A 12,607-nucleotide genomic window follows, 5' to 3' on the forward strand; every position below is an offset into this window, starting at 1 on the left:
CCAGACCCAACCTGACCTTGATATACAACCACCAGTGGTTCACAATGCAGAAGCAACTGCGGCTCCTGTGTTTGACATGTTGACGTCGTTTTGAATCGTAAACAAGTGGAAAAAAATCGTTAAAAATGTTCAAGAAGAGGAAAATTGTTAATAACGCCATGAGGAAGCGTCAGGCTGAGGGGCAGAACGGTGAGATAATTGTTTAGAAGTTATTTTAGTGGATTGTCTGGATTTTCTGGGGGAAATTAAGCTCTGAGGTTAGAATGAGCAGGTGTTGGAGGGATTGGTGAATTTCGGGTGAAGAAATGTCAGAAAAAAATGTCAGAAGACTTTATTAATTGGGAATTTTATTCTCTACAAATAATTTCTCTTTACATTTCCCACGAAATGTATTTCACTTTACTGTTTGGGGCTCAGCAGTCGAGAAAATTTCACATTTCTCACTTTTTCACTCACATTTTGGGATTTTTACTTTGTTCATTACACATTTATCAGTATCAAGTATCAGTAAAGATCTTATTAGTCTTTTTTTTATTAATAAGCCTTAGAACTCTTATCAATGAAGAAACAAGTGGAAAATTGCTCTTGTATTGTATATAGTATATTTCTAGGCTAAATATATTTAGATAAAATGTTAATACGTTTAGCTAAAATATATTTAGCGAAATGCCGCATCCTTGACAATTAGAACATAGAGTTTTATTTCCCCAAAAATTCCTCATTCCTTTATTAATTTATATCTCTCGGGGATGAATACGTCTAATGATGGTAGGAGAGGGTAGGGTAAAATGGACACTTTAGACTTTTCTAAAATTATTCATAACTCAGAAACAAATGTATCAATAGAGCTCAGTTTCAGCTCATCACAAAGGGAAATAATTGTTCCTTGTATTGAAAAAAAAAAAGATTTAATTTCATCGACATTTCACCCTGTCACTAACATTTAAACAAACATCAAAAGTGTCCATTTTACCCCAACCTCCCCTATATTTATTTTTGCTAATAAATTAGTAATATACTTCCGAATGGTTATTTCACACATCATTTCCTTCTATCATGGATAGGGGAGAGTGGGGTAAAATGGACACTTTAGACCTTTGTTTTAATTACTCATAACTCAGAAACAAATTTATCAATTCAGCTCAGTTTAGGCTCATCACGAAGGGAAAGAATTGTTCTTTGCAATGAACAAAAAATTATTAAATTTTATCAACATTTCAACCCGACATCACCATTTAAAAAAAAGTCAAAAGTGTCCATTTTACCCCAACCTCCCCTAATTCATTGTTTACTTTATTTTGCTAAATTGAATAAGATTTCTTTTCAACTAATTTTGTCAGATTTTCAACATAGTTGAATGTTATCATCATCATTATTCTTATTATCCCTTCCTTCTATACAAGCAATTGTCTTTTTTACGGTCCTATCTCCCCCGTCAGCTCTTTGACAAAATGTCAATAGAAAAATTTTATTTACACATACTTGAATGAATTTGTAACATCACATTTGAAAAAATCATCACAAAGCTCGCTTTCAGGGAAATTCATGAAAAATTCGAAATTTGCAACAATCATCATAAAAATTGAATTAACCAATATAGCTATCGTAATCATTTTTTAACTTTGACTTAATGGCATTAAAACAAACATTTTAAGCTATGATTAAATTCATTTCGAGCATGATATTCAAAGTTATCTCCAGAATTATGATTTCCAAAAAATACAAAATTTTTGCAAATTTTGAAATAAATCAAAATAACGATTATTGCTATCGCCTTCATCTTCGAACTCGGTCAAAAGGACATCCAAACAAATTTTTTAAGCCATCATTCAATCAATCTAGAACATTTTTTTCAGTTATCGTAGGACGACCCATTTTTGAAAAAATTCGAAAATTAAAAAACTAATTGATAAATTAAATTTTAATTGATGGCGATTGATAGGGCTCAGCAATAACTACATTTGAAAACAAAAGATTCAATTCGATTCATTAATTAGCGAACAATTGAAGAAAAATTTTGTTACGTACGTATACACATCCACACACACGTATGGACGAGGTCTAAAAATGGCATTTTTGGACTTTTAAAAATTCAAAATTCAAATTTGAACGATTACAAAGCTTCCATTCGAATGCAAAAAATACATTTGGGGTAAACAGATAAATGTCTGGATGATTTCAATTTGCATTGAATATTCTATAAATCCATAAATGAAATGAAAATTGCACTGATTATTTCACCTTTCAATAATATTACTCTTGTATAATCATGTGATCAATTATTTTTTCTATTGATCAACATGTAATAAATCAAATTCAATGATTTCTCAATTTAATTATTCTTTGTTTTGTTATTTTCACTTTAAATAATTTTTTTCTGCTAATTAAAAGATCCTTGAAGGAGTGGAAGCCATCACACCTCTATTTAGGTGATTCTTTTATTTTAGATTAGGATCTAAAATAAAACGAAACTCGAATTTCCCTGCACTGTTCAACAATTGGCCTTCTCACCCTACTTTGATTACTTCGTAGTTTCCTTTTCAACATTTTTTCCTGCAGATAGCAGTGAGGATGAGACAACCGTCGTGAAGAAGGAGAAGAAAATTGATGGAAGTAATCCCCTCCGACAAAGTGTGTGTATCACAGTTCCAGTCATCAATATCAATAGTAAAACAATCAATTGATAATTTTGCATTAAATTTTTCAACAGACAAGTCTCAGAGGAAAAGAGAAGACTGAGACCTGTGACTCTAGTGAGGAAGAAGCCTCAGTGATGGTGTCCTATAAGAGTACGAAATCAAGTCAGATTGAGGGCCCGAGTGATCAGGGAGCCACATCTGTTCTGGAGACTGAGACAGAGGTGGATAAGGATGCTCAGGCGATATTCGAGAAAGCTCAGAAGATAAACGAGGAGCTGGAGGGGAAGGAGGACGACAAGATCTACAGGGGACTGAATAATTATGCCCAGTATTACAAGAAGAAGGACACAGCTGCTGGGAATGCCTCCAGCGGAATGGTCAGGAAGGGCCCCATCAGGGCGCCAGCAAACCTGAGGTAGTTACGGCTTCTGAATGGAAGCATTGTATTCGTCAAATCTGAAATTTCCATTTTTTGTGTGACGATGTATGTATGTATGTGAGCTTTTTCTTTCAAATTTAGTTTTTCGACGACCATTCGAAAAATTATCGTCAAAATCTTTTCAATTCAGTAGCGAAATGGTAAAATGGTTTAAAACAACTTATCTCTCAGTTGAGTTTTTAAGGAATATTTCCGAATCTAAGGGAGATGACTAAATTTTTGTGGTTACATTTGTTGTAGCACTCAATCGGCTCTACAAAAAAGGTTATAACAAAAATTTTGCTATCTCCCTTAAATTCTGAGATATTCATTGAAAACTGGTCAATAGTCAAATTGAATTGTATCGTTTTGCCACTTTGCTACTGAATTATGGCTTAAAATATTCGTTTGGATGTTCGATGTTGGATCGCATCATTTTCTTTGAAATTATAGCTTTAAAAAGCATTTTACCGAGGGTTAATCATGGTTTAGTCGAGATTTAGTCGAAGGTTAATCAGGGTTTAACCAAGGTTTCGTCAAGGTTTAATCAATGTTCAGTGGAAGTTTAAACCAGTTTCATTTGAATTTAGTCGGCGTCTGTTAGATGTTTAATCAGGGCATATGGAGCTCATGTTAGACATTTGGGACATTTAAAGATCACATTAAGGCTTCATGGTTTGTATATCTTCTTCCCCAATTTACCATTCGGAAGCAAATTGCTAATTCATTATCAAAAAAGTTATACTGGTCTCAAGTCCAGCTTCAGAAAAACTATTCAGGAGAAAAATAAAATTTAAATAATTTACTTACGACCGAGGAGACATGAACATTGATGTATCAGGAGCATGAACTCTCGTGATATCAAATTTTACATTCATTTTGTTTTCACTCAATCTGTCTAATTTGAAATAAATTCAGTTCACTAAAAAATTTGCTCTCAAATTGTCTTTAATAAAAAACGATTGAATTTTCCTGAGGTGAAACTGTAGGAAGGATTTCTACTAATCTGAAATTAATGACAGAAAACCGAATATGCACTTTTTTGTTTTAATTCGATTAATCCATTCGGAAACAAATTGCTAATGTTTAGCAAAAAAAAACTATTCTTGATTTAGGCCTGTGCAATGGGCCACTTGTTTTGTTTCGTTGGAATAATTGCGATGTATCCCATAGGTATTAGAGGGTTGGGTCACGTCTCGTGATCACAATATTTTTCTTTTCCAGAGCTACAGTCCGATGGGATTATCAACCAGACATCTGCAAGGACTACAAAGAGACTGGATTCTGTGGCTTTGGGGACTCCTGTAAATTCTTGCATGATCGTTCTGATTACAAACTCGGGTGGCAATTGGAGAGGGAGGCTGCCAGTGGAGAGTATAATAACTCTGGAGATGAGGATGATAGCAAGTATGAAATCGACAGTGACGAGGATAGTTTGCCCTTCAAGTGCTTCATCTGTAGGGACACATTCACCGATCCTGTTGTCACCAAGTACGATAATTCGTCAATTTTTTTCTGGTTTCTACGATCAATAGAATGGAATGAAAATTGATTAAAAATTTCCCACACAGTTACAGAAAAATTTTCCCGATATTTCAGGGAAAATATGTAACGAATCCAGTGATAAATTTCTAAATCTTCAACAACAACTCATTGAAATGTTGAATGACATTGCAATTTCTAAGCCCATATGACAATCAAAATTATAGAAAATTTTAGTAATTCAGGCAATTCTTTTTCTGAAATTTTCATTTATTGAAAATTCAATCAAAAGTTATCTTTATTTCTCACAATCAGTTTAAGAATTCTAGTTATTATTACTTAAATTTAAGAAAATTCAACTTTTTTTAGTGAATGAAATTTCCTCTTCAATTGATGGGTAGTAATTCATCAATTTCTTTCTGAATACTATAATTAACAAAATTTATTGAAAACTGATGTAAAAATTTCCAGACACTTTTAGAAAACTATTCCTGAAATTTCAATGAAAATATATAAAAAATCCAGTGAAAAATCTCTGAATCTTCAACTCATTGAAATGTCGAATGAAATTCCTCTTTTCAACTCCATATAACAATAAAAATTCTTGGAAATTTTGGTAAATTCAGTCACCCTTTAATCTGCATTTTGAATCTATTGAAAATTCAATCAAAAATCATATTTACTCCTCACAATGAGCTCAACAATTCCAGCTTTTTCACCATAAAATTCACCAAATTCAATTTTCCAGTCAAATCAATGAAATTTTTTCCTCATATTCAGATGCAAGCACTACTTCTGTGAAAAATGTGCCCTCGACCACTACAAAAAATCCACACGATGCTTCATATGCAATGTCCAGACGACAGGTGTGTTCAACCCAGCGAAAGAACTGATAGCCCGAATGAAAGCAGAAGAGCATGAGGAAATGGATTGCTGCGAGGGTGTCGAGGACACTTGATGACTCAACCCCCACGATCCCCGTCCCGAAAAACTATTTATTAAAAACCAAAAAAATAAACAATCAATTGATCAAGTACAATTGTTCTCCGATCACAAAAATCTTCACAAAGAGGAAAAACCAAAATCAAAATGTCGAAGTTTTATAAAAAAAAAAAAGAAATTCGAAGAATTGATAATTCATTATTTTCGTTTGTGTACCGCGACTAGTCGAGATAACCCAGGGAAGCGCGAGTATTCGTGCGACTGCGGGATAGTAACCAACTCCCCCCCCCCTTGAATCGATACAACAACCCAACCAATGTGCAACTGGATGTGTATCTCCAGCATTGAAATGTCATCGTGCAAGTGTTTCCATCAATTTCTCCCACAAAACCCCATCACTGGACCCTCTGAAGCATAAAAAAATGTCCTCGACGCCTGTTAAATGATCCTCAAGTGCTCTCCAACATCCAGTGAGTGAAAATTCAATCATAAAGGGACTGAAAAGCGGCTAGACTGGAGTGTTACCTTGGAGGAGGTCCCTCAGACCTGAAAAAAAAATTATTCCTCCAATTACATCATCAATTAGTCTGTTCCAACCATTGAAAAAGAAAATGTAGTGGAAATAGATTGGGGTAAAAATTTTATTTGGGGTTTTTGGAGTTGAAAGTGGAAAAAATGGATGGAATTGTGGGGAAAATTGAGAAATGAGGGATTGAGTGATTGTAATTGTTGGAATAGTTGGGAGAATTGATGAGTGGGAGATGTGGGGGATTTAACATATCAGGAACAGGCATATCGATCGTCTCGATGTATTTAATATCTCCCGGGATCTCTGTTGTCACTGGGAGAATTTCTTTATCCACTAGTGGCAATGTGAAGGGGGCTGGAGGCTTTTGGCGTTGAATATAAGGGTTTGAGAGGGGTTTTGGGGGGGTTGGCGAAGAGAAGAGGACTAGTGAATTGAGGAAAAATAAATAATATCAATCAGGTAATGAGTTCTCCATTAAAAATGTCCTCGGACACTTGTCCTTTTCCATGTTTTAGACAGAAGGTCTAATTTTGTTCAAGAGTTTTATTTAGTCATTATCATTGTTAGGAACAACCCATTAAGGATATCCCAGTGTATTTTACAGTTTGGTACAGACCACACTATAGATTCAACTATTTTCAATCATCAAATTTGTCAATTAAATTGCGTGGGGAAAATTTGAAAAAATCGTGGATATTCAGCGTCATTGAAATTACATTTTGCACAGAATTATCATTTTTTTAAACATTCGTTATTTATGAATAAATAATTAAAATTGTTTAAACTTTCGGAAATCTAATTTTTTTAGGCATAAGATCGATTTCTGGCAAAACTCTGAATACAAATTAATTTGTTACGATTACGAGCAAATGATTTTTATGATGGAAAATTGATTTTTTACAAATTATTTATACAAAATGCTCGTAATTTTCAAAAATTGCAGTTTTTAGTTATTTCGTCAATCTTCCTCAAAAAGTAAACTTTGTATTTTTTTTTCAAATGAAAAAAATGTCTAACGGTTCAATATCGAGATTCAAATGCAGACCTGCAAAGTTTAAATAATAAAATCATTGTAAAATGTCCGAAAATTTAGAGTCAAATGGGGCTCAAGTGAAAGCTCTGATGTTCGAATACAAAAGTATAATAGAAAAGCATTTCACTGGTGAAAAAATAGCCAAAGTACTTGGATATCCTTTACATTGTTCTCACCATCACATGAGACTAGCTCTTTGTATATCCTTCACAATTCCATTAATTGTAATCTAGTGATTCATTACTTTGTTTATCGATACATTGTAAATAATTTTAATGAATTTTAGCGCCCAAGAGTCTTGCGTAGATTGACTCATGCGGTCTATTTTATCATTTGATAATTAACTCATTTCTTTCAATCACATTTTGTTACTTTTATTTTGTTAATTACACAATTATATATTATTTATCATTTCATAAATTTTAGATTTGTTCTTCATTAGTTCATTAAGCAATAAATTGTAAATAATCTTAATGAATATTAATGCACACTAATGTTGCCCAGATCACCTTGTTTTCATGTCCACCCGACATTTCCCATGAGAATGCATTTAATTTTGTTTTTCTGATCGTCTCATTAATTATAAAATCGCACGGTTAATTGGGATAATTATTCGTCATTTGTGACCACTCATTTGAATCGGTACAAAAACGAGGGAAAATCAAGGTGATTCCATCGATTTTACCGCGAGTCGGTGATGAATTAGTGAAGAGTGCCTTGAAAATCGTTGGGGCTACTACAGGACTGCTGCAATTTTCGTCTTGATTCTCAATTTTGGGGATAAAAAAATCATGAAAAAATCGTCTTCACATTTTAAAAAGTTTATTGACAGCTCTTAGACAATGAATTTCATGAGAATAATCGATGCAAGTGGTGGGAACTGATGATTTCGTGTGGTTTAGTGCGCGAGGGAGGGAAATAGCGAGGAATCAGATGACAATTTTTTATCCCCATTATCGTGATTAAACGTCATCCAGTATTTATTAGCCTACGTGCGTTGCGTTGTTTGAGGTAGTCGTGTCGCGATAGAATGAAAATTGTTGAAAGTGTGAGGATGTAAGTTTCCACAGTGACAAATGATTCTAGAAAAGATGATTTAGTATAAAAAATCATAAAACGTAATAGGTGAAGTGAAAAGTATTTATTGCATGGGTATTTTTGTCCTGAATTTCTGAGGAATCTTCATCCCAAATTTCTTCCCCTGTAAAGAGTTCCTCTAGTGTTTTCTCTTCAGCCCCATCAGTTCTAAGATATTTTCACATCTTTCTGCGAAACCACCTACGTACCCCTAATTATCTCAGTACCGATTGAATTCAGACAAAAATACCAAAAGAACTTTTTATCCCAAATTGCCTTCCCTATAAAAAGTTCCTCTAGTGTTTTCTGCTAAACCCTACCAGTACCAAGATATTCCTACATCTTTCTGAAATCGTGAATTCCCCTGAAATCTACAACACCACAAACGAATCCCTAATTATCTCAGTATCCATCGAATTCAGACAAAAACACCAGAGGAACTTTTTATAGGGCAGACAATTTGGGATAAAAAGTTCTTCTAGTGTTTTTTGCAAAACTCTACCAGTACCAAGATATTCTCACATTTTTCTAATATCGTGAATTCCCCTGAAACCTTTAAAACCACCTACGAATCCCTAATTATCTCAATACCCATTGAATTCAGACAAAAACACCAAAGGAACTTTTTATCCCAAACTGCCCTCCCTACAAAAAGTTCCCTTAGTGTTTTCTTCTAAATCTCACTGGTACCAATATTCTCACATCCTTCTAAAATCCTGAATTCCCTTGAAACCTGCAAAACCACCTTCGAATCCCTAATTATCTCAATACCCATCGAATTCAGACAAAAACACCAAAGGAACTTTTTATTCTAAATTACCTCCCCTACAAAAAGTTCTTTTAGTGTTTTCGCCTCAATCCCACCAGTACTAAGATATTCCATCTTTCTAAAATCCTGAATTCCCCTGAAACCTGCAAAACTACATACGAATCCTTAATTATCTGTGTACCCATTGAGTTCAGACAAAAACACCAAAGGAACTTTTTATCTCAAATTACCTTCTCTACAAAAAGTTCCTTTAGTGTTTTCTCCTAGTCCCCACCAATACCTAGATATTCCCACATTCTTATAAAATCCTGAATTTCCTTGAAATCTACAAAACCACATACGAATCCCTAATCATCTCAGTACCCATGGAATTCACACAAAAATACCAGAGGAACTTTTTATCCCAAACTGCCTTCCCTACAAAAAGTTCTCTTAGTGTTTTTTCCTAAACCCCACCAGTACCAAGATATTCCCACATCTTCCTAAAATCCTGAATTCCCTTGATACCTACAAAACCACATACGAATCCCTAATTATCTCAATACCCATTGAATTCAGACAAAAACACCAGAGGAACTTTTTATTCCAAATTACCTTCCCTACAAAAAGCTCCCCCGTTGTTTCTCCCTGGAACCCCTTCCCCCGGCGTTATCCCTCAAAAATGAGAAAATTCTCTTCAACAGATGGTTGGTGGCAGTGATGCCCCCATCAGAGGAGGAAAGCCTCTGGCTTGTAGGAAAAAGCGGTGATGCCATCTCCCAATCGGGAAGCGGTGGTCGTTCAGTGAGACCCGGGGACAAATCACAAATTAAGAAAATTTTGTACACCGAAGAAATGACAAGTCAGAGCAACAACACCACCACCACCACAACCACCGCTGCAGGTGGACCAGCAGCAGCGGCTGGCACTGTCAGTGCCACCTCCACTGATCCCGCTGAGCACGATCTCATTGACTCCAGGGATGATGCCAATTTACTAGCGCAATTCCATGAGGATGCGATCAAACAGGTGAGGAAATCAAGTCCCCCTATTTCTTGAATTATTTCAAAAACCAATGAATTTATAAGAAAAATTCTGAAGATCTTTTTTGTAGCTTATGAAATTCTCCACAAAAAAGTTCTCACAAGTTTTTTCGTAGACCCAGTCCTTCCCGAGTTAATTTGCCGATAAAAAAAATAAACATTGCGTTAATGCGAAAAAATTTAGAATTTTCATTTTTTTGGGATGATTTATTTTGAGTCGATGATCCAAAGAGCTTTCCCACCTGGAGGGGCTCTCACTTCCCCCGATCAATTAGAAAAAAATTCCTGATGACTCACGGCCAATCCCATTCCTGCTCCAAAGTGCACGCGTCAGTCACTGTGCCACTGCGCTCGAGTGCGCAGCGCGCTCCCCATTCCAACCGAAAAGTTTATTGTATTCTTGAATAAAAATGGCCGAGGACCTGGACACATCCCTCACGAAGTTGAAGAACGACCCTCGAGACCTTCTGGATCACTTCAAAGACCTTCCAGTACGTTCCCCCGATAAAAAACCCAAACAAACTGGGGCGACAGTTCCCCCCGAACGTGACACTACTCCCAATTTCGCGGATATCTCGGTAATTATTGACTCTGGGTAAAAACACTTTGGGAACTTTTTGTAGATGATTAAATTCCCCACAAAAAAGTTCTCTGCTGTTTTTCGATTGAATCTCTTAATCCCGAGATTTTTCGAGTCAAACGTGAAATACGAGTGGATGTGACAGTTTTGTGATAATTTTCTTGTTTTTTTGGGATTATTTCCGGAGTGAGGGGGTCTAGGAAAAAATATCATAAGACCTTTTCTGTGTGGAATTTAATTCTGTACAAAAAAGGTTTTTTGGGGTTTTGTGATTAATTCGCTCACTCCGAAGATATTTGGGTTTTTGTATTTGAGTTTCTGGTGGAGTGTTAGAAAGTGAGGTTATGTTCGCGTCAACAATTATCTCGGTAATTATTGTGGGTGGAAGGGTTCAGTGGGCGACATTTTTTCAATGATAAATAGGGTATCTTACAAAAAGGTTGTGTGCTCTTTACTTCTAAATTCATTCTGTTCCGTGATTTTTTGCAATTGCCAATTTTTATTTTTTGTTAACCTGAACCTGTGAAATTAAGGTTATGTGGGAGCTATGTCGGATCTTATTAGGTTTAGAAGAAAACAATGGAGGATGTTTTTGTAGGGGAGAAAATTGGCGACTATAATGATCTTTTGGTGTTTTCTTCTGAGTCCATAATTAATTGGGGAAAACAAAGCTTGAATGCCCTTCAACCCTAGAAATTAATATTATATTGCAATTAGTGAATATCTCATTTTTCCTTCGGAAAGACTAGACCCCTTATACACCCGAAAACTACCGTCATATCTTAACTTCGAATTATTTCAGTAATTATTGAACTTGAAAGGAAACACCAAAGGAACTTTTTATTACAAATTTCTTCCCCTACCAAAAGTTTCTCTGGTGTTTTTGCTACAGCTACTTATTCTCAAGATATTCTCATAATTCTTCAACACGAATTTCCGAAATTCTGTATTCCCCCTGGAACCCCCAAGACTACACAAAACACTACGGAAACGTTTTACCCCAAATTTCGTCCCTTACAAAAAGTTCCTCTAGTGTTGTCTCCTAAACCCTATCGTTATCAAGACATTCTCATGTCTTCCTAAAATCCTGAATTCTTCCTGAAACTTACAAAGCTACTTACGATTTCTTAATTATGTCAGTGACTATTAAACTTAGAAGAAAACACATCAGGAACTTTTCATCTCAAATTCCTTCCTCTACAAAAAGTTCCTACGGTGTCTTCATTACCGAGGTATTCTCGTGTCTTCCTACAATCCTGAATTCCTCCGAAAATTTACAAAGCTACATATGAATACTTAACTATCTCAGCAACTATTAAACCTAGAAGAAAACACCACAGGAAGTTTTTATTCCAAATCTCTTCCTCTACAAAAAGTTCTTATGGTGTTTTCTCCTAAACTCCCTCATTACTAAGGTACTCCCATATCTTCCTAAAATCCTGAATTCCTTTTGAAACTTACAAAACCACATACGAATTCTTAAATATCTCAGTAACTATTAAACTTCGAAGAAAACACCACAGGAGCTTTTGGTTTCAAATTCCTTGCTCTACAAAGAGTTCCTGCAGTGTTTTCTTCTAAATTCCACCATTTCGAAGATATTCCCACATCTTCCTAAAATCCTGAATTCCTTCTGAAACTTACAAAACCACATACGAATCCTTAAATATCTCAGTAACTATTAAACTTAGAAGAAAACACCACAGGAGCTTTTGGTTTCAAATTCCTTGCTCTACAAAGAGTTCCTGCAGTGTTTTCTTCCAAATTCCACCATTTCCAAGATATTCCCATATCTTCCTAAAATCCTGAATTCCTCTTGAAACTTACAAAGCCACGTACGAATTCTTCATTATGTCAGTGACTATTAAACCTAGAAAAAAACACCACAGGAACTTTTTATTTCAAATCTCATCCTCTACAAAATGTTCCTACGGTGTTTTCTCCTAAACTCTCTCATTACCAAGGTATTCCCACGCCTTCCTAAAATCCTGAATTCCCCTGAAACTCGTAAAACCGCCAACAAATTCCCAATAATCTCAGTAACTATCAAACTCAGAAGAAAACCCCAGAGGAACTTTTCATTCCAAATTGTCTCCCCTAGCCCCCCCTACTATTT

General features: G+C 35.3%; 2 protein-coding genes across 3 annotated transcripts in view; both read left to right on the forward strand.

The window, feature by feature from the left end:
• Positions 1-27: 27 nt before the first annotated feature.
• Positions 28-6,648, forward strand: LOC107040366 (E3 ubiquitin-protein ligase RNF113A). The gene is made up of 5 exons (XM_015260431.2): positions 28-189; positions 2,560-2,633; positions 2,711-3,054; positions 4,282-4,548; positions 5,320-6,648. The coding sequence occupies exons 1-5, from the start codon at positions 126-128 to the stop codon at positions 5,495-5,497; spliced, it is 927 nt and encodes a 308-aa protein (XP_015115917.1). The 5' UTR covers positions 28-125; the 3' UTR covers positions 5,498-6,648.
• A 1,425-nt stretch (positions 6,649-8,073) lies between these two features.
• Positions 8,074-12,607, forward strand: part of LOC107040363 (synaptic vesicle glycoprotein 2B) — a 9,479-nt gene continuing 4,945 nt past the window's right edge. The window contains exons 1-2 of one of the 2 annotated variants that reach the window (XM_015260428.1): positions 8,074-8,099; positions 9,573-9,897. In XM_015260428.1, the coding sequence (XP_015115914.1) occupies positions 8,074-8,099; positions 9,573-9,897 (351 nt within the window). Of the gene's footprint in view, positions 8,100-9,572; positions 9,898-10,269; positions 10,403-12,607 lie in introns of those variants that run through there. The other variant, XM_015260429.1, reaches the window with a different exon arrangement.

The sequence above is a fragment of the Diachasma alloeum genome, unplaced genomic scaffold, assembly GCF_001412515.2.
Source record: "Diachasma alloeum isolate Michigan unplaced genomic scaffold, Dall2.0 Dall_scaffold_00327, whole genome shotgun sequence".
Lineage (NCBI taxonomy): Eukaryota > Metazoa > Arthropoda > Insecta > Hymenoptera > Braconidae > Diachasma > Diachasma alloeum.

What these genes read in the sequence shown, in the direction of transcription:
- LOC107040366 (XM_015260431.2), top strand. Translation starts at nt 126, where the DNA reads ATGTTCAAGAAGAGGAAAATTGTTAATAACGCCATGAGGAAGCGTCAG. An exon ending in AGGGCGCCAGCAAACCTGAG is followed by an intron (nt 3,055 to 4,281) that starts GTAGTTACGGCT and finishes TTTCTTTTCCAG; the next exon opens with AGCTACAGTCCGATGGGATT. An exon ending in ACCGATCCTGTTGTCACCAA is followed by an intron (nt 4,549 to 5,319) that starts GTACGATAATTC and finishes CCTCATATTCAG; the next exon opens with ATGCAAGCACTACTTCTGTG.